The following is a 26,011-nucleotide window of genomic DNA, read 5'->3' on the forward strand; positions in this document are numbered from 1 at the left end:
GGCCTCAGATGTGCTAGGAGGCCAAAGACAGGAAACTACAGAGAAATTCACCTCAACAGTCTTATGCATTACACAGCACTCCTAGTGAGGTACGAGTATCAATACAGTTCCTTTTTGAGCCAGAGAAAAGTAGCTGTTAAGAATTAACTGGAGGGATCTTCAGAAAAATCAACGACATTCATACATTTTTTTCCATGAATGCTTCTCAAAGAATTTCTCAGCACAAGCAGCCTAAATAAAATAAACTTTACTTGACTTTGCAAGAATAATATGGCCTTTGATTTGCTGCCCTTTTGATGCCAAGAAGATGTCTAGTGCTGGATTTTTAATATGAGACATGGAGCAAAACCAGCTACGTGTACCAGTGATAAACATCAAACACTTCTACAGGCAGCAAAGAGCTTTCCATTTGCAAATTAAACTAAATTTGACAGCATTTTTCTTCCAGAAGTGGTGGGAGAAGAGGCCTTCTCCTGCATAGAACAGTTCCTGTGTGACTATCTGAAAACTGTTGAAACATTTGAAATGCAAAATCAGATCACAACATATATCTCATATAAATCTGAGTGTTAACAGAAAAATGATCTGTAATGCAGAAGACAAGTCAACCTGCACACATCTGACTTCATAGTTAAGTGTCACCGTGGCCCGGGAAAAGACAGCAGTGAGAACAGTGTGTGTTAGAACAGCGTGGGAATTCCAGCTCTGAAGCAGGATGACCAAAGTGGGAATATTCTTGATTTGTCTCATTTATATTTCATCCCATTCAGAAGCAGTAATCCAGAAAATCACATTCAGACAAACAGCATGGTTTTTACACCAGTTGTAGGCAGTTTGCTCATTCATTAAGTCCTTGCTGGGTCTTTCCTCATACCTAACTTGGAACCTAAACTTATCGCTTCCATATAGACAGACTGTGCACAAAAGTCAGTTCAAATCAAAAAGAAAACAAAAAGCATTTAAAATGTAATATATTAAAGTAATACAAGTGCTCACATGTCTTAAACTGAAATTAAAAGAATCATACATGACTGACTTGCATACACCCTTGCCCACCCACACCATTCTCAGCTTAAAAAATTAAATGCTTCCGGCTTTTTCGTCAAAGAAGAGCTACCTTTAAAAATTAGAGAAAAAAAATGCGGGTCTTTGAGAAGCTACCCCTTTTTGACCATCTGGGATGTCTTCTCTGGGCATCATGTGGGTAAGATGTACACCAAAAACAAGGCAACTGTAGTGCCAGAGGAGAAACAGAAAACAGCAAAACAAATAGTTATGTTCACCCAAGAAAGTGCGCACAAAAATACTCAGCAACATTTGTTGGAAAATACCCCACCCAAACAGATTAAAACTAAAGACCCCAATCCAGCTCTGAGGCAGAATAAATAATCCTCTCTGACAGGCCATGAACAATGTACAAAATTCTTCAGCACCAGGTTTGAAGGCTCCATTCAGTGGGAAGCAGAGAGTTCAGACAAAATCTCCTTTAAATGACCATTTTAACTGGGCTGGAAAATTCCATTTTCCCTCAGGGTGTGAACATTGATTCACCGGAAACACTGGCTGAGATTACCACACCACTGTTTCTGTACAATACCAGATATTTTAAGTTGTGAGGCAGAATAGAGGAGAAAAAAAAATTGCTTAAATTTTAAAGGAAAACACAGTAAATGGCATGGTAAATCATTTTTCAACAGGATGAAATGGTGTTAAGTATCAGCATTTTTAATACAAAGGCATTTCATCCAGTAGTGAGCACTAACGACCTGTTTTGCACTAATGTGTACAGAATTTAGAAGTGCAATTCAAAAAATGGTTATAACAGCAACATCCATCCAAATAGGTGATGAGGTATAGATGTTCTTTTATTCCATAACTAGACACCTGGCAAATCCAAGGTGTGATTACTCAGTCAAACATCTACTTTATTGCCCTCAACAGCACTATGCATTCATTTAGATGAGAATTGACTACTTTAGAGGTCCAGAGCACAACCAAGCAAACAATATGGTGTTTGCGAAACAGATAAATTACAATAAGTACACCGTAGTTATTGTTCATTTTTTGTAAAGGATACTACTCAAATTTTCATCTTTATATTCCACACAACATTACGTGTACTGTGTACCAAATGTGTCAAATATTAATAAGCCTTTTTCTGCATCACAACGTGGACATAACCATTATAGAATACATAGAGGGACATAAATGGTAACTGACATAACCCTGGACAGTCAGACTGAATTAATATGAAAAAGTCCTCACAGTGGAGGGAAAATAATTTTGAAACAATGGCAGAAGCACTTTGAATTACTTGGGTAATCATAAATATCTGCTCATACATTGGGATTCTGAATTTTTAGAACTGGAGAATGGAATGACTGGAATAGCAAGCACTGCCTTGTTGTAAAGGATCACAGCCATCGACTGATTGTGTGTGTAATGACCCAATGTCTCCAGTGATGGCTCCTTGTAGCATACACGCTTCCTGAAAGTATACATTGATCTAAGAAATCAGTCACATTCCCACAACCAATTCAGGAATAATTTCTAGTCCAGCAAAACATACATAAAATCCAAAACCTGCCCAGGGAGTGTCTGTGATTGGGTTGTGAATTTGGGAAAGAACTGACTGTTTCGTGCCATGCTGGCATGACTGGCTAATTATTCAGGTGCCTTTATCCATTCAAATCAATACCTACATAGTCATCTCCTTTGCTTTATTATAAGCCAGTTCCTTTTTTCAACAAATTACATTCCAAAGACGTGACTGTGAGAAAATTAAGGAGCACCTCATTTTTTTTTTTATAGGAAGAGCTAAAAAAAACCACATGGCTACCCTTCAGGGATGCCGTCTGTGAAATAAAAACCTGGAATGCTGTAAGCTATTGCCAGCATTCCTAATTCCCTTAAGATATTAGTGGGCATCTCTGTATAGTATTACCTTGGCTAACTTGTGAGAGGCTAACACACCTGTTTTGTATGAACTCATCACTAAGTAAAACTGGCAAAATATTAAGGCAAAGGGAAAAAATAAATGGTTGTTTGGTTGGAACATAGGCCTACATAAGCCCACAATAGGGGAATTTCACACAAAAAAAATTGATCTGATAGGTTGTGTTGCACCTCTGCTTACATTCCTTTGTCTTGGATCGATTTGTGTTATCTCCCATGAGCATACCTCTTCAACCTTGCCTTGGCAGTCTCAGCAGAGCTCTCTAATGCTCTGTATTTGGAGAACTGGAGCTGCTATTTTCTATCATAATAAGAGAGTAAAGGTGGAGGCTAAGGTACCTTCATGGCCTTTATGTTAATGAATTCAGAATCAAAGTGTCATTTTCCTATGGTCATCTTTTCTTCAAGATCGAAGTTAAAAAGAACTGCACCAATTTGCAAAAGGAAACAAAGCACTTAGATTGGGGAAAAAATGACCACATCCGAACATGCGGTATGGGCGTCCGGTGTTCCTATTGTCCAAGGTTTGGTATCAGGGTCAGGGCACAGCACCAGTTCTCTCAACACAAAGCACTACAGCTCAGAGATGGCACACTAATTAAGGACCAATGGCCAATAGGAAACATCTCCCTCTCTCACATATAAATTATGAGTGACAGATGGTCTCACATATAAATTTATATATTTTTATAAGTCTATATATTTTATATATAACATACATAATTTATACATATATATATATATATATATATATATATATATATATATGTATGTGCATGCAGACTTACACTCTGCATAAGCGTAAAGGTGCAGTCCAGCATGCATACGTGTGTGTATATATATGCTGGAGAGCACCTTCACACTTATGCAGAGTAACAGTGTATGCACATGTGTACCTCTATCTAATCTCTCTACGTACACGCACACATTTATATACAGACATTAAAATGTTGACCTTGCATTCATTTTTTTCAGGAGAAAACTCAAGTATGATTTCAAAATGGAGTCATATGTAAATTTGACTGGTTAAGTAGGCAACACTGCTAGAATTTTTCAGTACACAAACCCAATAAATGAAGCAGTTTGAAATACTGTCAAAGTGAATTCCTTCCAATATTAAAAAAACAAGCTTTAATTGTAGTACGCAAGCTTGAAGTACACAATTAACACTTTACAAAAGCTAATCAGCAGATATTTATGGAGCACTAAACTGGCCCTGATAAGTAGTCACAAATATTACATTTACATGTCAGTTAGAGGAGGGATTGAAGAATTTAATCCCTATTAAACTATTGGATATTAGCATCAAAACTAGGTGAAATTACGTTAAGATTGAAAGATTTCCCTATTGTAACTGAATTTAGAAGTATCCACACGTTCCTCTGAGTATAAACCCAATGAATTAGCCATGAGCACCTTACCTACCACCAATTTTTAAACCCTTTACCAGAGCTTCAATACAGCAAAATTCACCATCATTCAACATGATAGCCGACAACAAATCATACACAGCAGCGAGAGGAGGCACTAATCGGTGTATGTGGTTGCTTTAGTTAATCTGGGCTTTTACTGCTCTCTTCTGTTAAAAAGGTTTTGCTACTGCTCTGGGGGGCTCCTCTTGAGGGCTGAATTGCCACCAAAGTACAGCTCGAACCTCTACATTTGGTCCTTTTGCAACTAATTTTCATTTGCAGATGTGTCCTCATGCACAAACAACAGATGCAGATGTGTTCAATCACTAAGGTATCTGAAGGAACTGCTTCTCACTCAACTTATGTTACCATAAGAAACATGACATCAACAGTTGCAGATGAACTCTAAAAATATAGAAACTGTAAAGGGTCAAAGCAGACACAGATTGAAAAGCTGAATGAGCAGCTAAAGTGACACAAATGGATTCATAGCAGGTATCTGAGTACAGTATTACTCAAATGGTGACATGAGGTGACATCCTGTTGTAATGAGCCTATCACTCTAACACAGCATTTCTTTTAACTCAAAACTGCATTCATCATGCTTTAAAGAACACTCCTCAGATTCCCGCAGAAGTTTGGGGGCATTTTAGATGTAAATACAAAGCAGAAGAGCGTTTCACCGAAGGCCAGATCAGACCAAAACGAGGCGATAACATAGGAGATTAGATAAACAGAATTTGATTTGTCTCCAGTCTTTTCCCAGAGGGTTTATTAGTAACTGCACATGATCAAACAGTCACATATCAGTGCCTCTTCTTGCTGCTGATCCTTTTTACACAGGAAGATAGATAGACAGAAATAGATTTGTTGAGGGACTGTATAACACAAATGCAAAAAAGCAGTAAGAACGAGACCTGAGCCACAGAGCAGATGCAGGTTTATGGTGTTGTAAGGCCTGCAGGGTACAGGATAAAGGTGCATTCCTTCTGATATTCAGCAGGTCTCTGTAGGATGTTTTCAAACCTATAACCCACACTCCTGTCTAACCTCAGATCTTATGTACCAGCACCCTTCAAAAGGTAAACAATACCATACACACAAATCCAGACAAACCAAACATTTTATGTTCAACAAATTTTGGGTATATTTTTAAAGACATCCTGAGCAGCCTGTCTTCAACTTTTCATTTTCATCAAATAAATTTTAAATTTTTTCATGCAACTGTCAGACTCCTATTTGAATGAATTAATGAATGAATGAATCACTCCTTTGAATCCTTTGAGCATGTTTAAGAGCATGTTATTGTCGAAATGGATGCAGAAAAGCTGAAGTCATGACAGTTGGGCAAGCACAGGATCTCATCTAAACAGGATATATTCTTTGAAATTCTTATCTGTGCAGAGAGAAATACTATTTCAATGATTCAATCCATCTGTCAAGTCCTAATATGCAAATCAATTTTCAACATGCTTTGTCACCTAAAGAGACCAGAGGCAAAGTTGAATTTATATCCAACACTGCTCCCCCCCATTCTAAACAAAAAAGATGTAGCTGCCAGCAGGAACAGTTTAAAATGTTGATAATCAAAGTGTACTGCCCTGGAAGGCATGAAATATTCCCACTGAAATTCATGCATTTAACTGTAGAGCTTTTCCCATTTTTGACTATCTAATTAGGGAGCACAGGCTAACCATGCTGTGGCATATTTTTCACGTCAAACCCTCTTTTCTCAAACCTTCCTTTGCACCCAAATGACCCTTTGTGACACCACAGGCGGGGGTCATCTGAGAACAGGGGGAAAAGTCAGGGTGTTAGAATGCAATCCAAGATCATACCTGATATAAATTACACTGAGTGCAGGTAAACAAGTATTCCCATCCAAGGTCTAAATTCCATCTGAAACATTCTTCCATCATGCTATGGAGGGATCAAATAATGCAAACATTCAAACTGATGACATAAATGTGACTTCATCTATAAATCTCAAAACAAGGTTATTGTAAATGGCCTTGTTTGTTCTCAAACCGCTTAACTGGGGTTTGTTACACGATGAACACTGTACCTTAATGCAGAGGATGACGGCCCACTGTAAACTGGACATAAATCTAAGGTTTGCAATAGTAAACAAGAGGCCCTTAAGAAGTATTACAGAAGCCTATAATGCATTTCTCTTTGCATCATTAGACAACTCGGTCATGATGCAATGGAAAATCTCCTTAGGCCAGGTTCAAACTACATGATTTTAGCCCCGATTTTCCACTCGCCGACAGTTTTTGGAGATCGCCGAGAAAAGCCCCAGATCAGAGGCAAATCGGTGTTTGCTCGGGGCTCGCAAATTGGCTCTCGATTGCTATGTGTGAATTGTTCAAAGACGCCATCCAAGAGACTCGCTGATGTCTTGCAGACGCCCGACATATCTAGCAGGCTAAATATCTGGACCTGTCGGGGAGTCCAAATCCTATAGTGTGAAAAGTGTTGTGACCCGGTTGTGACTGGCAGTGAGTGCGGCGACGAGCTACAGCCAACAAGAGCGCAAGACATGGGGTGAGGGGAAACCTGGGGGAGGAGTTGTACAACATCAACAAGCATGGTTTCAACAAAAGTTCTGCGGTCTGCTTGGACCCAAGAAATGGAGGAAATTTTGATTGAACTTTGACAAGAGCACCAATGCCTTTTTGATGTTTCCAAAAAATAAATTTCTGCACTACTGTGAACATGAATTCATGACTTAGGACTGTGACTCTTACATTACAATTTAATTACATAAACAGTATCAATAATAGCAGTACCCCATCAAAATACAAATATTGTGAGATGATACTTTGGCCCTGTTGCTTACAGAGCATATTTGCATATTTATATCTTTGTCTACAGTAGCCATTTTTGGAAGAAAAAAAAATCCCTGTCTCGCGCATGGTATCCTGTCATTCCCCGTGTCACTTCTCGTGTGCATTTTCGTGACAAAACGTAGTTTGGAGACCAGACAGACTCGTCGGGGATTCCTGCCCGACTAGATTCCTTACCACTAGAAATTTGTGACCCCCTGTCGCTGATCAGTCATGTAGTGTGCAAACCACAACGACTTCAAGATTCCCGATTACAAGACAGCAAGTTGCGTAGTGTGAACAGTACAGCGACCTGACGACTTTGAAAGTCATGTAGTGTGAACCTGGCCTTATTTGGGCAGAATGTTCTCTTTCTGTGGCTTTCAATTATCATGCAAAATAATCATAATAAAAAGTCAACATGACCTGTTCACTAGGGTTGTGTACATGCATTCATGTCAAACAGCAAAATGATCTACAAACGTTTAAACCATTTAAAGACAGACTTACAAGCCATATGCTCCCTTTGCAATTTATAATTTGTTCTACAATTTTCTGACCACAAGTGATTATTATTTTAAAATTATTTCTATGGGTGAAACAAGGTAAAGTATTTGTATACCTTTTCTGCTCAGCATGAATGCAGTGGTAATGTGTGATGATAATTTAAAATTAAGATTCTGAGCAGAGGTCTCTGTGGTTTACACCCCTCTATGGCATGACAGAATATACAATCCAGCATGGTGGGTGGGTTTAGCCAAATAACTGGTGATAACTGGACCCAATCAGGGTGTAGACTTCAGGGCTGTACCACAAGGATTATACAAAGGATAGGCATAAACCTGAACTACATAAAATGTGCACATCTGCAGATTCTTACAAGTTCTGCTCGTTACGCTCATTATGCTCTAAAACAGAGATTCCAGGAACATCAGAGTAAGGTGCAATTCTGATACTAGCCTTGGATCAGAGATTAGGGGGAAAAAAACCATTGATGAAGGCACTTCTGCTCCTCTGAGAAAAATCCAGCCTAACAAATACATCAAGATGATGAGAAATCCTCCGCATTGTAAACCATAGACGATATTAGGCTTTCTATATAGCATACACAGGTATTTGAGACCCACAATACACTGCAGATTTTACCTTTTTATAGAATCCTTGTGAGTACCACCCTGGATATCCAACATGGGCCAAAACAGAGGCCTCCATCCCTGGTCCTGGAGATTTCCATGTGCTTACCACTAGTATTACACCAGGCACTTAACACAAATAAGGCACCTGACATCTAAAAGGGATGAGTCAGATGTGGCTAAAATGCTCCTTCTGTAAGGGTGTGCAGCTGATCTATCTGTATACAGCATAGATGTTGCTTGTAAAAACATTTCACATTTCATATTTCAACATATCTAACTAGAACATTTTAATCAACACCCAGCTGATATCAATGAAACTTCAACCAGTTCTCTTAAACAAGTGATTGGTTTAATTGCCACTGGATGATCAGGTGTTCCCCTCCCTCCTCAAGAAACAGGTCATTTGGAGTGAAGTGGATAGAAAACCGTGTGGCAGTTCTGTAGAGAAATGGTTGGAGACCATGTGCTTGTGCGTGCGTGTGTGTGTGCATGCGTGTTGTCAGGGGCTATAGTTTGGTCAGACTTGAGTGCTACTGAAGAAAACAATTGTACATGTTTCGATGTACATCACATGTGAGAGCCACTGGGAAGACAAATGCGGGGGGCCTTCCTTAGTTGGGAAAAATAAGAGTGTCTGCCATACGTCAGTGCACTGCTCAGCATGTGAAAGGAGTCCAATGTGCTCTGGCAGTTTGGCTCACTGTTACATAAAAAGGCATGAGCGCTCTCTCATCACTCTGTCTCCTCACACATTCCACTGTCAGTGGCACTACACTCTCCCTCCTCAAAGACCACATTCCACTCTTGGTCTCCTAAAGGGACACATTCCACTGTCTCCTCTGGGGACACATTCCGGAATCTCATTTTGTGTTAGTGGTGGCCAGATCTTTAATCTGCATTTTCAGGTTTAAACCAGTTTGACTTAAAGTGAGGGCAGAAACACTGCCAGCAGAACTGGAGAGGCAAACAAGAGTGGCAGTGGAGAGCACCACTTACCACATTGATATTTGCACATAACACTGAACAATGAAAAATTCTCTTAAAACATTCATGAATTCTGGTACTGACAATGAGACCCGCCATTTTTTTCCACAAACATGTGTTGATGCAAACCAATATTCAAGGTTTTAGGAACATTGCCACAACCACACTGGCCAAATAGCATCCTCAAGGCAACATAACTGGGTATAAAAAGGAAGCATTTAATTTTTTTGATTCCTGAAATGCTTTGCTTTTCAATTCTGAATACACATTTAAGTTCCTCACATGTCTCTGACTAAAACATCACCTTTAGAAATAGTGGACCCATGCTTAACATCTGACATGGCGACAAATATTTCTGATTAGACCTGAGCTAGGGAGATACTCCTATGGTTAGTCTACAAATAAACTTTACAGGAAAGTAAAATGAATACAGGACTGATTTAACAAAATCAGGGTATAAGCAAAGCATGCAGGTCTAAAACAAGACTATCAGAACTGTATTGCCTAGCATTAAAACCAATCACCGCAAGAAATACCTCAACAGATTGCCAGTGTGTAGATACGAAGCGATACTGAACACTCAATGCCACAACAGTACGGTTTCGCTGAGGCACGTGTAGCAGAGTCAGCAGTGTCTATTTGGAATGCTCCCGCTTTCAAGGGTTACTTGAAAAAATCAAGTCATTTCCAATTAAATAGCTGAAAAACATTGAGACGTGTATTTTTTTCTTTTTTAACAGTTTTATGACTTTTTCTGCAGCACTTATTACCATGTCACTTTCATAAGGGAAAAGGTGACACAAGATTACAAAAAAAAAAAAAAACAGATCTTAAGCAAAAAAAGGGTTAACACTGCAGGTAGCTAACATTCAAAACAAAACAGTTTCCTATGCAGCAATCTTATCAAATGTAGACACAGTTGAGAACCATGGTTAAATGTTATAAGCCCTGTTTCAGCTTGGGCACTGCTCTACTGATCTGAGGCTAACTTCTGCTCTGACACTTCCCTCTGATATCTGCAGGAAGACTTAAAATAGCAAGATGACAAAGCTCATGAACAGGGGGTGGAGGAGGTGGAAAATAATAAAAAAAACGTTTTCTTGATGTTTATGCGAGTTTTTAATTTTTAAACTTTTAAAAGGTTGATCCTGACCTTCAACTCATTTTTAGTACACGTGTTTGATTTAACATGGTTAATTAACAGAATTAATTAATAAATATGTTATTAATCCTGCTTAAAAGCCACTGGCATTATATGTCTGATGTATTTCAACCTTCTTGTTTAATCTCAATTACAACATGACCAGGGCATTTCACCTGAAAATTACTTTTATCTCAAAGTCCTTGCTAAAAATGTCCAGGCAAAATGAAACACTGCTGCTGGCAGGTTGGCGGACCAGCAATGGTGGAAACCCCTCCTGACGTTCACCAAGTCTCAGCAAGAGGCGGACTCAAAGGTCAGGAGAGAGGTATGGGCAGCGGTGAAGTAGAGAGAACCACACAAATAAATCCTGGGTAGGACACTGCTGCGGGCACGAGGAGTTCAGAGCAGGAGCCTGAAAAGAACATCTCCACCTTGAAGTCCTATCCCAGCCACCCACAAACAGATCTGCAGAGAGACCAGGAAAGGACAGAAGAACAGTGGGCAAGAGGGCAGACACAAGGCAGGAAAAGCAGATTTCAGGATACATCTTGATGGGGAAACTCTTGAGTTGCTGGATGGAAGAGGTTTCTTCAATAGTAAAATTGACACTAAAGTCAGATGAGAGTAGGATGATCAAGGCCTGGAGAAGAGCATCTGAGGCTACAAGACATAAAAGGTTGCATGTTCAAACAGGTCCTGTTGACATGGAGGTTTAAAAATTCTTCTTAACTTACACGCTGATGCTATTTATAAAGGCAGTGGCCAAACTAGAGTTGTTGGGTGACCGGCTGAGTTAAATTAGAGGACACATCATAGCCATCTGATCAGACTCCAGAAAACATGGCCCATTGCATCAAAAGCTATGCAGGTGTATGCTGCATAACACCACCTTCACAAGACCAATGCGCTGAACAGGCCTGCGTCTTGGTGTTTCAGAGGAGAGGGGGCAAAAGCCAGGCACAGATATACAGGACTGGGAGTTTCCATTTCAAGAAGAAATATCCTTCTAATCAGGACTCATAGTCTGTGCTTCAGGGAGATGAGTAGTAGTAGTCTTGGTGCAGGATATCTCCCAGAATGGATGCAAAAGCACAAGTAGCCTGAGAGAGTGAATTTGTGAGAGGAGACTATCCACCATAATGACGGGTTCATGAGACAGGCCAAACGAAGGAGTGCAGATGCATTCCCATAGCCAAACTTCTTCACAGATGAAGGGAGGAGTGTTTCAGATCTCTGGAAGCCTCCACTGCAGGAGGAGGAGGGAGTAGCAGGCCTCCATCTGCACAGAGCAGCAGTGTTTCATTCTGCATTACGATTAAGCCACAGGAAGTAATCCAGCTCACGCTACCTAAATGGCTTTCAGCTCTCGCATCACCAAAACTGAATGTTGACCTTTCAATCGCTCCTAAGGGTAAGAGTTGTGACGCAGGGTGAAGCGAGTTTTGATCTGCGAGAAACTGAAGTTGTGTTTAGTTTTAGCAAAACAGTTTAGTGAAAATATCCAGTCTATTTTTTAATTACAGGTTATCAAAATGGGCTCAGTCTTTCCAGTAATTCAGGGTCTATTTTAAAACACTCTCCATGTGACCAAAATAAATGAACCCTCAGAATAATAGGGATGCTTTTTGCTCTGCACACACTGAGATGTGCTGAGTGATATCGGACTTTCCAGGAATTGGAGCAGGGGTTGCATCTAGACAACAGTATGGTTTTTGAGATGGGAACTCCCTGGCTGGAATAGGGCCATAGGCCCTCTTGGCCTGCTCCATAACCATGGACACAGCAAGCAAACACAGGCACACAGGACACAGTGTTTATGGCTGCCCCTGCCAAGGAAGCCATGATTCATTTAAACATATTTAGGAAGCTTCCACGTCACTGTCAGCTCTGTTTACCATCGCAGCAGAGGGTCGTTGAGTAACCCAAGGCATGGTGGGAATGATGGGCATGATTTCTGAAGGGGCACTGTTTGTTTTAAAGTCTGACATGATTCCCCCTCTCCACATAGGTTCACTGCTTTAACAAAGCAACATACCTGAGTATAGTGACAATAAAGATCATTCTATTCTATTCATAAGCATTTATTAGAGGTCTTGCTGGCAATAGCAGCCTGCTTGTATTTTTCCAGTTGGACCCATCAAGTTAACAGTGACTTTGAAACTGCAGTGACGGTATCCAATCAACCACTACACAGCATAACAGTACCCAAGATTCAGTTTCTAGGGGGAAAAGGAGTGAAAGCAGGGTCAAAAAGCATCATGGATAAAAACACAGCTCTGACTAGCATGAGCCGAATGTCATCAGAAACAGAGGGAATCTATTTTGGAAACTTGGCAGGAGATTGTTTTGGAATGTCCATGTACACAAAGAGCTATGTTTATATTAACAATAGTGTTAATAAAATGTTAAAATGTTTGGTCTGAGTTCGTCTAATGACATTTCAATCTATTAAAAATAAATTAGGTTTTACTGTGTAGATCTTCGAATTTTACATGACTGTTTGGACATGATTGGGTACGTAATACGTTTCTACTAATAAACATTTTGTTTATAAATTCACTAACTTTGGCACAAGATGAACACGAATAATTAAAATGAACACCACACATTTGACCAAACACGCACTACTTGGTACTTCAATGGGCCTTTGAGATGAACCAAAGGTGGAGATGCCGCCCAGAGGTCTCCATACAGTGTTACTGTATGAGAAGAATAAGCATGAAGACTTATTCCTTCAATCTACACTAAACTGACCAGCAGCCAGGTCATTACCATAGGTTGTTTAATTTTTACCTTCTTTTGAAAAAGTCAAAGCCTGATTTAGATGTTGCTATGAAATATTTACTACAAAAAATAAACAGTCAAAGAGTCACAGCATTATGTGACTCAAGCGCTTGCTTTCAGAGCTAGAACAAAAGAAAATCATTTGCTGAAGAATGAATGCATTTTCTTTTCAATATTAAGGGAGAAAAGAATTTTCCAGAATCAGGGATCTGAAGGTTAATTATTTTTTGAATATTCTAGGCTACTAAGATTGATTTTTACATAATCAGACACTACCGCCTTCCCAAGTACTACATAAAAGTTCAGCTTTTGTATAAATGACTCAATGCAAAGAAATGCTACAATTTCAGCCAGGAAAGTCAGAACATCAATAAATTACACATAATCCATCATTTAGGATCTCCTTCGTGAATACTGATGAAAATACAAACTTTCACTTTTCAATTTTTGTTCACTTTACATTCATTTGAGTATTCATTGAGTATTCCAGATCTCCTGGTTGAATATAGGAACAAACAAACATCTGGTCCCAATTCCTGTCTTCAGTCAGCATGCTGCAGTCAGTCAAACACACCAAGAATTCCACCGGGTGCCAAGTACTTTCCATTCCATTTCAGGGCACTTGTAATAAAATGGAAAGCTACTGCACATTCTGGGCAAATGTACAACATAATGTAGCAACTGGAAACACTCTGGGCCTTCTTCCCCCTTCAGTCAAGCTTCAGTGCTCTTCAAAATGTCACCTCAGAGGGGAACATGCAGTCTTCCCAACTTGAACAAATGGTAACAATGGACCATTGAAGTACCAGTAGTGAATATTGGTTATACATGTAGCATTTACATTTCAAGAGAGCAGACGTTAGGAGGTTAGGCCTAATGATGCTGCCAAACATCAAAACTGTTAACGTTCCTGTCTGCAAATTCAAGAGCTTTAAAGAACTAATGTTTTGAATTATGGGTAATCGGATTACAGCGTGCGAGTCATTAAGATTTCTAAAACTTTCCGTCCCTGATTGAGGAAAAGTGAAAACCTTATCTTTGTCAGTTTTTAGGTTGTAAACTGTCTCTATTCATTGAATTTTTGACTTTTGAATGTGTTTTTAAACTAACTTGACAAGGAAGAGGAAAGAAAATAATGAACATCACTTTAACTGACTTTTCTACATCTGAGTGTGACCCTCTCTGACAGACTAGGAGTTCAGTGGCTTCCAAAATCTAATAATGTAGACACTACAGCTGTCAAAGGAAACAACAGGTGACAAAATACTTAACATGCTTTAACATCAAGATTTCAACTGCAGAATCATTACTGGAAAAAACCTTAACACATGAATAAGACAATCATCAAAACTGTAGGTATGATAATGACTAAACCAAATGCACATTTCATCATTTCAGAATCAGACACCAGTGCAGTTTACTGCCAGTAAAGATGCATTTTATTGCTCACAAAATTCCAGGACTGCTGGAAGTCTGAAAGCCATGTGCTTTTGCCAAAGTACTGATAATGCTTCACCATTTATGCAGGTCATTAGCAGCAGGGTCACTGTAGCCAAATGTGTCAGAGTGCTTTGCACAGTTGTGGTATATTACAATGAAACTGCTAAAATTATGGATAATATGGTGACTTCACCCTATTGAAATATTACTTAAATTTAAACTGACCATTGCAGTGCAAAAAATGTCAGACATGAGTGAAGTTCATAAACAACAGAAAATGGTATCTGGCTTTCCAATTCCCCAGTGTCAAAGTATTACATTTTTTGAATGATGAAAACAAACGGTGATAAATGCAAAAATGCCAAACTGGATACCCCTGAAATGTCATATTTAAACAGGTTGTTCCAAGCCACACAGTCCTAATAGTTTGGCCAAGGTGCATATCAAAAGAATGAACTAATGAGCCCAACTAAAGTTCTACCATAAGTCTGAACTTCTGAAGTCCCATAAACGTGTGATGCACATTAAATTTGAGGCACTGTGCATACACACAACAAAGTACTTTATCTGTGGGGGGAACCTTGCCCTTCTGCAAATCTTACATTTAAACTGAGTGTTGGATCAAATCAGACAGCAGATCTACAGAAATGATCTAACTTGTTTTATTCAGAAGGAGGCTGATGTAATATGTGCATCTGAGAAGAATCATGGATGACTAATTCTTTACTAGAAAACCTCAGACACAAAATTAATGTTCTATCCACAGGACTACTACGCTGTTAAATATGCCAGGTAGAGCAGGTCCTGATGGAACTCTCAGCGCCTGTGTGAAGGAAAGAGGAATCACAGTTGTGATGAGTTTTCACCAGTGGGTAACAGACTGGCTGATATCAGACTACCAGTCGGCACTTAACGACCCTGGTGAAACCCTAGTGCCTAATTTTCCACATCTTCAGGCATTGGTCATAATGACTAATGCTCATGTGGAACAAACCCCAGTGCTCACTGAAGCCTACAGGACTGCAGCCATATTGGACCCGGGGTGGACCAGGATTACTGTAAGAAATAAAGCAAGGAAAAAAAAAAAAAAAAAAACCTTCACCATGGGCAAAACTCAGGACAGCTTTAAGTCCCATTCAGTTCAGCTATATTTTGCCTTTGCGGCTCTTATGGCTCACCGTGGAAGGGTGTTGCGCTAAACGAAACCAGAGACAAACGCACATGGCATTCAAACTTACCACAGGTTCACCACTTACCTGCAGCCTTCCTGTGCCTTAGGCAATCAGCTTTCTGGCCAGTGCACTGAAGGGCGTGAATGCAGTCAGAAAAAGGGCATGGTGGCACTGTCCCACAGACGACTCGGGAAGTAGATATTTACATCACTCTCAAAACAAGTGTCTTAATGAGCGCAATGACATCAGCATCATTTTTCAATGGTTTAACAGATGGATTATCAACACATATGCAGCATTCAGTTCTGCCTATTAACCAAGTTAACGTAACTATGAAGGTTTATATACACGATTAGCCAGAATCAACAGTTTTCTGCAGACAGGTATCCAAATGTGCAATAATATGTTTAGCACATTAGGTGTTCAGGAATTAAGATTTAAGGAGCTCTGTTTATTTATATACCATCTTCTCCCATCTTCTCTGCTGGAGTTCTCAAACAGTGTTTAGTCCTGACATTATATTAAGATCTGTGATCCACAACCACAATTGGGAGTTTGACACCTTTTAAAATTTCTTATGAGTTTAAGAAGAATCAGTCAAACACCCTCCTGAAACACAAAGATAATTAAAAGTTAAAATTCATAACTAACAGTAAATTGTTTTCCATAAAGACTCTGTTAGGTCAAGTAATATGCAGACCTAGTTTTTTCAGTGTGATGTCCATTTACTGTTATCCTAGCTGTTCCATGCCAGGGTTTTTTTTCTCCTACATGTATTGCACCATGCACAGCAGCCTTGAAAGTCACTTTGCCAAATACACAATAGAGCTGTCTTGGCATAAGTACTTGTAACAGGCCTGTGACTGTATTAGCCTTAGCAAGTGCTTTATTTAAAAGTGCTCCTAAAGCAAAGAGCTCTGCACTGCTCTGCAGGATCAATGGGCAGAGTACAGAGGACATGATTAAATGCACTTGCAGGAACATGGCCGACCAAAGTGCAAAATACATTCCTGCAGATGCACCTCGGCTGGTGACGTTAACCATATAACGCGTAAGGTTTCGACTCCAAAGGGAAGATGCCCGTCGTTTGATTAACTGTTGTTCATCTGTGGGACTGTACCAGCATGTCCTTTCAGGAGCCCATCTTAACCCAGAGCTGGTGTTTGGAAGTGTGTGTGGACAACGAAGACCTGTTTACTTGCAGGGGGTGCTGTGGGTTGCACGAGGAGGGACAGCAGTGCTACAGTACGGCAGTGAGAGTCCCATTGATGGATGGCTCTACCCTGCACGCCGTGTGAGACTTTAAACCCACTTGATCTCAGCTGTGCAGAAAGCTTTGATCAGAGTGGGCTGCGAGTCTTCGCAGGTATCTACCTGCAAAATCATTCGGCTGTCTGTCTTATTACCCCATGCTGCAGCACAGCTGCCTCTGCACCTAAACCACAGCAATGATTATTTGCTTCCAGCCCTGTGCCCAGAATGTATTGCAAGACCTCAAAACCGCAAGGTGAGCCTCCTGTAAGGCATGTCTGCCCTGCCAGTGCACTGAACCACCGCCTAGCAGTTGGAAGCTGTGAGAACACAGGCCAGTGCAGGGCACTGGCTCATTCCAGTTATGAAGCTGCCTTTTACAAATGACAGCAGTCTAGTAAAATGAAAGGAGTTTACAGAAAAAAAAAATCTATGAAAACAACCAAACCTGTTTTCAGCCTTTCAGCTTTCACAAAACTGCTGCCATTTCCAAATGCAGTTGTTGCCAAATATCTCATTCCCCACAGCACATACTGGTTCATACCAAAAGGAGAGCGAGGATTCCTGGACCATATAATGGGTTGAGCTATACTCAACGCACCAAACAAAGGCTGACTGGTTTCAACTACAAAATATAATTACTTCAAATAAGTCACTGATCACTCAACCCATTCTGGGGTGCATGATTCCAATCACTAGTGATTCCAGGAGGACAGTAGTTATGCACCACCCAAAAGAGTTTTCCCCATGCTCTCTGAGGGAAGGAGAACCATACCTCACCAGGAATCTCAATCAGTGTGGAGGAGTATTATCATCCTGGCCAGAGAACTGGAAGCTGTTTGCAGTGCTAACCACTAACTGCTACGCCCCAGCATGTAAAGAGGCAAATAGAATGGGGAAGTCACTCAGGGCCTCCTGGGACAACTCCACAGAGGAGAGGGTGCTCCTGGTGCCTTTTAAAAATGAAGTAATGTGCATTTTTCCCCAACCCCAAGCTATCAAAATGTAATATTCAAAGCAACAAAAAAGATCAATTCTATACAGGTTCATGCAAAATACCATTTGCTAAATGTAATGACAGCATTCAACTATCAATATAATTAACACATACTTACACAAAATGAATTCTAGAGGACTGAATTAACCCTACGACCATAACATTCAACTTAGGGGGAACTCTACCAAACACCTATAATGTGATGCATTTGACATTTTAATCATTAAAATGCTTGATATCCATGCATGTCAATGACTCTAAACTTAGATCAGAGATGCATCTCAGTGCCAGGTAAACCACAAGAGTGGCTCAGACCCCTAAATGACCAGGCACAATGTTACAGAGCAGTTTGAACCAAAAAGACTGACATATTTTGGCCTGAGGAACTGTCCATCTTTTGTTCATTCAATTTACAGACACCTGCTCACAGGAAGGGCACAGATTTGTAGTTCTTACTGATTTGTAGAGGATTGTGGAAACTATGGACAACATTCCTGGAGTGCACTACAACACTCTCTTTGAGGAGGGTGGGGGGGGGGGGGGGGGGGGGTTAACTATTCTCCACCATCTTTAATGTAAAACTGAATTACCTGCACAAACTACACCTTCAAAACAAACTGCTCCATGGCCATTGCTTCTTTAGGGATTAGAGTCCCACTTAGGGTTAAAAGGATGAACACTGGCAGATTTCCACACAGCGCTAGAAAATGCCAGCTTCTCGGCTGGAACTTGAACCACGTGCATGGATACCCAGCATGTAGCAGGCCGAGAAAAGTGCATCACAAGCAGGTGCATGGTAGAGCCCCCCTTGCAGCAGTGACTGTGGGTGTGGTACAGCAGTGAGGGCAGGCAGGGGGTAATGCAGGACTTACTCAGCTTTGGCTCCCTGTAACAGAAGAGTGTTAATACACTCAATGCTGCCAGCCCGGGCCGCCTTGTGGATGGGCGTCTCACCCACATAGTCCTGCAACCACAAGAGGGAGGTCCGATGTCAATGCTCCACCCACTACTGGCCCCGCCTACTCCCCCAGTCAGCCACCCACAAATTAAGAATGCAAGAGAGCCGGATAGGTGGACACAAGGTGAGGAAGTGACACAGCATTGGGTGTCTTGCACAGGTGGCTAAGGTGTTGGCTAAGCAGGCAAGGGTTAAGTCCATAAGTAGATTAGGCCAAGGAGGGAAGATTATTTCTGCTCATTACGGCACTAACTCTGCCGGGAATGCATTATCCACTGCATCTGCACATTCTTAGCCCATGCATACGCTGCCCGCGGCTGAGGAGCTGTACCGGGCTCACTCATTCTCACTGAACCCCACTCTGAGGATGAAGGGGGACATTCAGGCAGCCCATCCAGCTGTGCTTGCTTCAGTCCCCAGCATAGGGACAGCATGCAGTTCAGCATGGGCATGTCTGTATTGAGAAAACAGCAGGTGCTGACAGATCTAAACAGGCATGTGGCCTGGTGCTGAGCGAGTGCAGGGCTGGCATGGCGTCATGAGGCCGAGGCATCCCATTGATCGCCGCCACAGCCCTGACTGTGCACAACTCGGGGGTCTGAGAGACTCCCTCTAGCAGTGTGAGGAATGTAGGTCACGCAGCATGATTAGAGCGCATCTCAGCAAGCAGCCACCGGACAGACGCCCCCCTCCCCCTCACTAGGTCACAGACACCAAATCTGTGCCATCAGAATGAGACAGGATGAGACCACAGACAAAAAGAGGCCAATTGGCCTGCTATCCAGCTGCCTGCTCCCTCACTCTGTCCCTCCAGTGTATTGTCCTATTCTTCCACAAAGACTCCCTGTGATCATTTATCCTGCCTTCTGAGGCACAGGTGCTAATCAAACTGCTGTAATGAAGCCTAGCACAACTTCCTGCACTATTGTGGGAGAGGAGAACAAATACGTTATGTAGCGATGACATCATCTGGTTGTCTGAACTTAGAGGGGTGGAGGTTCCAGGGAGAGAGCCCTGCTTTCACCAAGAATATCAAACACACAGGCAGTGAAGCATTCCCTGTCCAAACCTCAGGAGGGCCCAACTGCTTCATACACAACCATGTGATGTGAGGCTCAGACGGGCTTTTCCCCGTGGTAATTCAGCACACTTGCGGAGCTCAGTTCCTCCACTGCAACAAGGCTTCAAAGCATGTCTTGCTGGATGATCCTCTGTAATTGGATTGGTCTATCTATTTTGCCACAGTCATTTCACCAGCAGTCCACCAAGCCAGAGGGGGGGGGGGGGGGGGGGGTTGGATAAATTTGACTGAATTCTTGTACACTTTCTTAGAAAAAGGAAGTAATTACAAGCACTTTAATGTGTTTTTAGAAGAGATTTAAGCAGGGACCATCTGTATATGCTCAATGTAGTCAGGCAAGCAGGTCCAAAATCTCAGAGGCTGCACAGAAGAGAATAATTCCTGTGTCATCTGTTCAGATTTTGGGATACAGAAGACCCTAAGATCATTTAAGCTTAAAGAGATATCAGCTCTGAGATCTGCTTATGGGCCTGACTGTGTGACACTTTAAAAGTAATTAAAAGATGTGCAGATCTGCTCTGAATGGGACTGTTGTCCAATGCAGGGAAGCCACAGCTGGGGTAATGTATTCCCTCTTTTTTCTGTTCTCACTCTCTGTATTTTGATTTAGCTGTGGGTACAGCACCCATTAACTAAGAAAATGAAAAAGTACATTGCAATACTTTATTTCTATCTACTCTATATATTTCTCTATCTTTACATCTTTATGACAGAAAAATACATGGAATTTCAGTTTTTTGTTCTAAGCAGGCCTGGCATATTTTCCTTAAGTGAACAAAAGGCACAGAACGGCAACCAATGCCTACCAGGGTCATGATGTCTCATGACCATATCCAGAGTGCCATCCGTGTATGCCACCCACCTGTCTGTTGATGTCGGCCCCGGCTTGAAGCAGCCACAGCAGGCACTCTGGGTGGCCTCCAAAGGCGGCGATGTGCGTGGGCGTCTGGGCAAACTTGGACGTCACAGCGTTCACGCCGCTGCCCACCTGCACCAGACGCATCATGCACTCCAGCTGTGGAGACAGAGAGGTCGCATCATGCAAAATGCAAGGCAGCCAACAACCTCAAGGTACAATCCATTACCACTGCTGCCAGGTTATCCCTGAAAAGAACACCCCCTTCAGCAGGAAGGCAAATATACAAGGCTTTCAAAAAAGAACCATAAAGAGGCAATAAATCAGAACATAGCCGATTCAAATCAGCATTTTTCTGCAGTGACACACCGCTCCCTGAACTGTAACAAGTCCAAAGGGAGGGGGGAAAAAAAAATCAGGTCACACTGACTGAGGCCAGCCCACACCTCGCTTCCAAACAGTATCAAATTACAGCCACCCCTCCATTGCTCATAATTCAATCAAAATCACAACAGGGAGGCTGGAAACAATGACAGACTCAGGGCCCTCCTGCATGGAAGACGTTTTCCTGGCATACACACAAGCAAAGACATATGCGTACACGGATACACATACACAAACATTCAGACCATTTCTTTTCATGAGGGACTGCTGCCTGGAAAGGGATCTGTTTTCGTGAGTACATGATTCCATTTCCCAGGAATCCTCCTGAGCTATTCCTAAACACAATAGCATCCTCCATATTGGCTAGCTTTGACACAAGCTCCCACAGTGTGACAACAGCACTCAACCACTGATGCCACCGTTACAGCAGTAATCGTTGAAAAATGGCAGTGATAAAATACTGACATTGCCCGCTGACAGACATTCTGATAAAGTGCAGCAAAAATCCTAGGGGTCGACCGATTATCTGGTCGTTAGATAATCGGGGTCGATATTTGCAAATTTTTGATTATCGGTCATCGGTATATTTTTCTGTAATTCCCGATAAAAAGAACACCTTAAATAAGGACTAATTGGTGCACTTATTTTTTTTCTTTTCGGAGGACAACTTTATTTTTAAATAAAGGCAATACATTCGTAATAATATGGATAATAATATGGATATCCATAAAAAGGGGGGGGACTGTGTATAGCACAACATACAGAATGTGAAATAAAGAAAACGCAGGAAAAAACAAAGTGACGAGTAAGACGGGATGAGTAGGACGGGACAATAGCAAAGGACTGGGAAGACAGGACTAGACAAGACAGTTGACGAACATGAAGAGGCAAGTTATTAAAGATTGAATAAAGTAAGCAATGATTCACATTGGGTGGTGACGGTTTAGGGATGCTGAAGGAGGTTGTCAGATATATTCTGCAAGAGTGTAAGAGACGTGTGTCTATGTGTATGTGTAATTGTGGTAACTGATAGGCAAAATAAGTAAATAAATTTAAAAAAAGGGGGGGTGAATCAAGAGTAGGAAAGTTAGGGGTCAGGGGGTGAGCTGGGGTGGGGGGGTGGGGGGAGGGGGGCATGTGTCTGGTAATATACACGGCTTGTAGTTATATTTGGATTGAATTTAGAAAAGTTAGAAATGGGTACCAAATGTCTTCAAAGGCTGATATTTGGTTCTTTTTGTGAGCATTACTTTTTTCCATTGAAATGTATTCTGAAATTAGATTAGTCCAGTGAGTGATGTGACAGGATTTCCTTGATTTCCAGTTTGGGAGGACTATTTTCTTAGCGACAGTTAGAGAAATGAGCAATGGATTCCTGAGTTTTGATGGGATGTGAACTTTGGAGATATCACCAAGGAGACATAGTGTTGAGGATGGTGGGATTCTGTAGCTCAGGATGGTGGAGAGTGTCTCAGTAACCGTGATCCAGAAACACTGAACTGGTTGACAGAGCCAGATGGCGTGAAGATAGTTGTCTGTGCTACCTGAAGTGCATTGTGAACAGATATCTGTGTTGGCTAGTCCCATTTTTAACTTTTTACTTTGAGTGATGCGAGTTCTGTGAATGACTTTATATTGTATGAGCTGCAGGTTTGTGTTAGTGGTCATGGAGAAGGTATTCTTACAGATTTGTTCCCAGAAATCAGGGTTGGGAGAGAGGGCTAGGTCAGCTTCCCACTTGGTTGTTGGTATTGTTATTATATTATTTGAGTTGCAGATCAGTATATATAGTTTGGAGGTTAAATTTTTAGAGTTATTGATTTTCATGAGTTCATCAACTAATTGAGAGGGTTGTAATGTGTTGTTGGTTAAACTGGTTTTGTCTTTAATTCTGAATCTAAGTTGTTGATATTGAAGGAATTGGTCTCTCCCAACCCCATATTTCTGTATGAGTGTGTTGAATGATATGAGTTGATGATTCTCAAACAGGTGGTGAAGGTGTGTGATTCCCTTTTGTGCCCATGTGGAGAAGTAAATAGGTTTGTTCTGTAACATGAAGTCTGGGTTGTGCCAGAGTGGGGTGAATTTATTTAGTGCTAGTGATGATTTAGTGATTTGATTCATTTTCCACCAGGCTGTCAGAGTTGTGGAGATAGTAATGAGTTTACAGTAGTTAGATTTTTTGATTGATTGTGGGAGGAAGGGGAGGTCTGCAATTGAGATGTTTGTACATTGGTTTTGTTCTAGTTCCAGCCAGGGGTAATTGTATTTGTGTATTTGGATCCATTTGACTAAGTACTGTAATTGATTTGCGAGGAAGTAGTGAAGGAAGTTTGGTGCCTCAAGCCCGCCATATGATTTTTTATTTTGTAGTGTTGAGAGTGAAATTCTGTAAAATTTCCAGTAAAATTGTGTTGTTAATGAATTGAGTGTTTAAAACCATTTATCTGTAGGGGTAGTGGGGATCATAGAAAATAGGTTAATCTGGGGTAGGGTTTTCACTTTGACTGCGGCAATTCCTCCGATAAGTGTGAGAGGGAGTTTGGTCCAGCATTTGTAGTCGTCTTCAATTTTTCTAAGGAGGGGAGTATAATTGAGGTTAAAGAGTTCTGACAGCGTGGGGGAGATATTAACCCCTAGGTACTTGATGTTGCCAGTGTGAAGAGAGAGGGGAGAGTCCTGAGCTCCAGAAACCCAGGCAAAAAAACTTGAAGTGATTCCGTTAGTATTAATGGTGGCTCTAGGTGATGTGTACAGTGTTGTAATCCAGTGGATGAACGACTCTCCAAAACCAAATTTGTGTAATGTGTTGAATAAAAAGGACCAATTTACCTTGTCAAAAGCTTTTTCTGCATCAAGTGAAATGATAATGGTTTTCTGTTGGGTTTGTTGTGATATATTGATTAGGCTGAAAAGTCTGCGTATATTATCTGTGGCGTGTCTATTTTTTATGAAGCCTGTTTGATCTGGGTGAATGAGCGTGGGGATGACTGTTTCTATTCTGGTTGCTAGCGCTTTGGTGATAATTTTCAAGTCGGTATTCATTAGTGAAAGAGGTTGGTAGCTAGAGGGGCGAGTTGGATCTTTGTTGGGTTTTAATAGTAATGTCATAGCAGCGGTATTCATGTGTGTGGGTATGGTGGAAGAGGTTTTTATTTCTGTAATTACTCTGTTGAATAGTGGTGATAATATGTCCCAAAAGTGTCTGTAGAATTCGGCTGGTAATCCATCTGGTCCAGGAGATTTGTTACTTGGCATGTTGTTGAGAGCGGTGGTGAGTTCACTGAGGTTAAGAGGTGCATCTAGAAAATTAATTTGTTCAGCAGTTAGTTTCGGTAAGGTCAGATTGTTAAGGAAAGCATCAATTTCAGATGTGTGGGTTGGTGAGCAGAGGAGTAAAGATTGTTGTAAAAGTTTCGAAATACGTTGTTTATATCTTGCGGGTTCTGAGTGATGGTTCCTGTGGAGTCCAAGATGGATGGGATGATTAATTTCTCTTTTTTGTGTTGGAGTAGATTTGCCAAATATTTACTGTTTGCTTTATTACTGTATTGAAAACCATTATATTTCAGTTGATGAATTAGAAACTGTGTTTTTTTCTGTATGATATCTTCAATTTGTGTTTGGAGTTCTTTTAATTCATTTTGTTTTGCTTCACTGGGATTGAAAGATATTGCGTTTGTTAAGTGTTTGATTCTTTGTTCTATTGTATTTTCTAATTGTTGTTGCTGTTTTTTCCTATGTGAAGAGTATGATATGATTTTTTCCTCTGATTACGGCTTTCCCAGTTTCCCATAAGAGTGAGGGTGAGGTGTCTGGAGAGCTGTTCATCTCCAGAAAGAAATCCCACTCTCGCCTTATGAATGTTATAAAATTGGGGTCTTCTAGCAAGACCCCAATTTTATAACATAATTGTATGTAAGTAATTGGTGCACTTATGCTATAAGTTGCAACAGTCTGACACTGCACATTTAGCAAACAGTAATGTATATTTATTCTTTCAAATGAAACATTCAAAGAAATTTACCCTAGAGCACAGCCCTTACAGTCGTCATTTTAGCAACCGTTCACGAAATTAAACTTCAGCTCGCTTGCGGTTGCACTGTATGTTGGAACCTCGCGGCAAAGCTGAAAATACCCGTTTGCCGCTTTGATGTTTTCTTCGTTTGGCTTCATCATCATCATGGAAGTCGAGTTATTAAAATAAATTCGTAGCAGAGTTTTCACTTCACAGTATTTTAGCTAACTTTATCACAGTCCTTCCACACGGTACCCTACTTTTGTATGAGCTGTCCATTTTATCACATAAATGACTTATGAGAAAATGGGCTCCTAGAATCTCCCCGCAGCTTCAGAAAAAGGGTGGACACGCAGGCTAGTTTTAAGGTTTGATATTCCATACTTTGACGAAAATGCAGCCTAAATGATGTATAAATTCGCTTTATTTCTTACGCAATGATTGCCATCGTTCGTTCGATAATTGAATGTTCTTGAAATAGCGATAGGCATCTGTTGCGTAGCCAAAATAAGATAACCATAGAGAAATTTACCCACAAAAATTAGCCCCCTTTTAGTAGGCCCTGTCTCTCTCTCTCGTACACCGTCTCATTCGAATGTGCACACACGTTG

At 41.0% G+C, this 26,011-nt stretch overlaps 1 protein-coding gene across 1 annotated transcript in view; it reads right to left on the reverse strand.

The window, feature by feature from the left end:
• The window catches only part of LOC118789024 (ankyrin repeat domain-containing protein 10-like), a 38,140-nt gene that overhangs the window by 7,672 nt on the left and 4,457 nt on the right, over window positions 1-26,011 (reverse strand). The window contains exons 2-3 of the mRNA XM_036545303.1: window positions 21,005-21,157; window positions 18,976-19,067 (exon numbers count right to left, since the gene is read on the reverse strand). Of these exons, the coding sequence (XP_036401196.1) occupies window positions 18,976-19,067; window positions 21,005-21,157 (245 nt within the window). The remainder of the gene's footprint in view (window positions 1-18,975; window positions 19,068-21,004; window positions 21,158-26,011) is intronic.

The sequence above is a fragment of the Megalops cyprinoides genome, chromosome 14 (assembly GCF_013368585.1).
Source record: "Megalops cyprinoides isolate fMegCyp1 chromosome 14, fMegCyp1.pri, whole genome shotgun sequence".
Classification (NCBI taxonomy): domain Eukaryota; kingdom Metazoa; phylum Chordata; class Actinopteri; order Elopiformes; family Megalopidae; genus Megalops; species Megalops cyprinoides.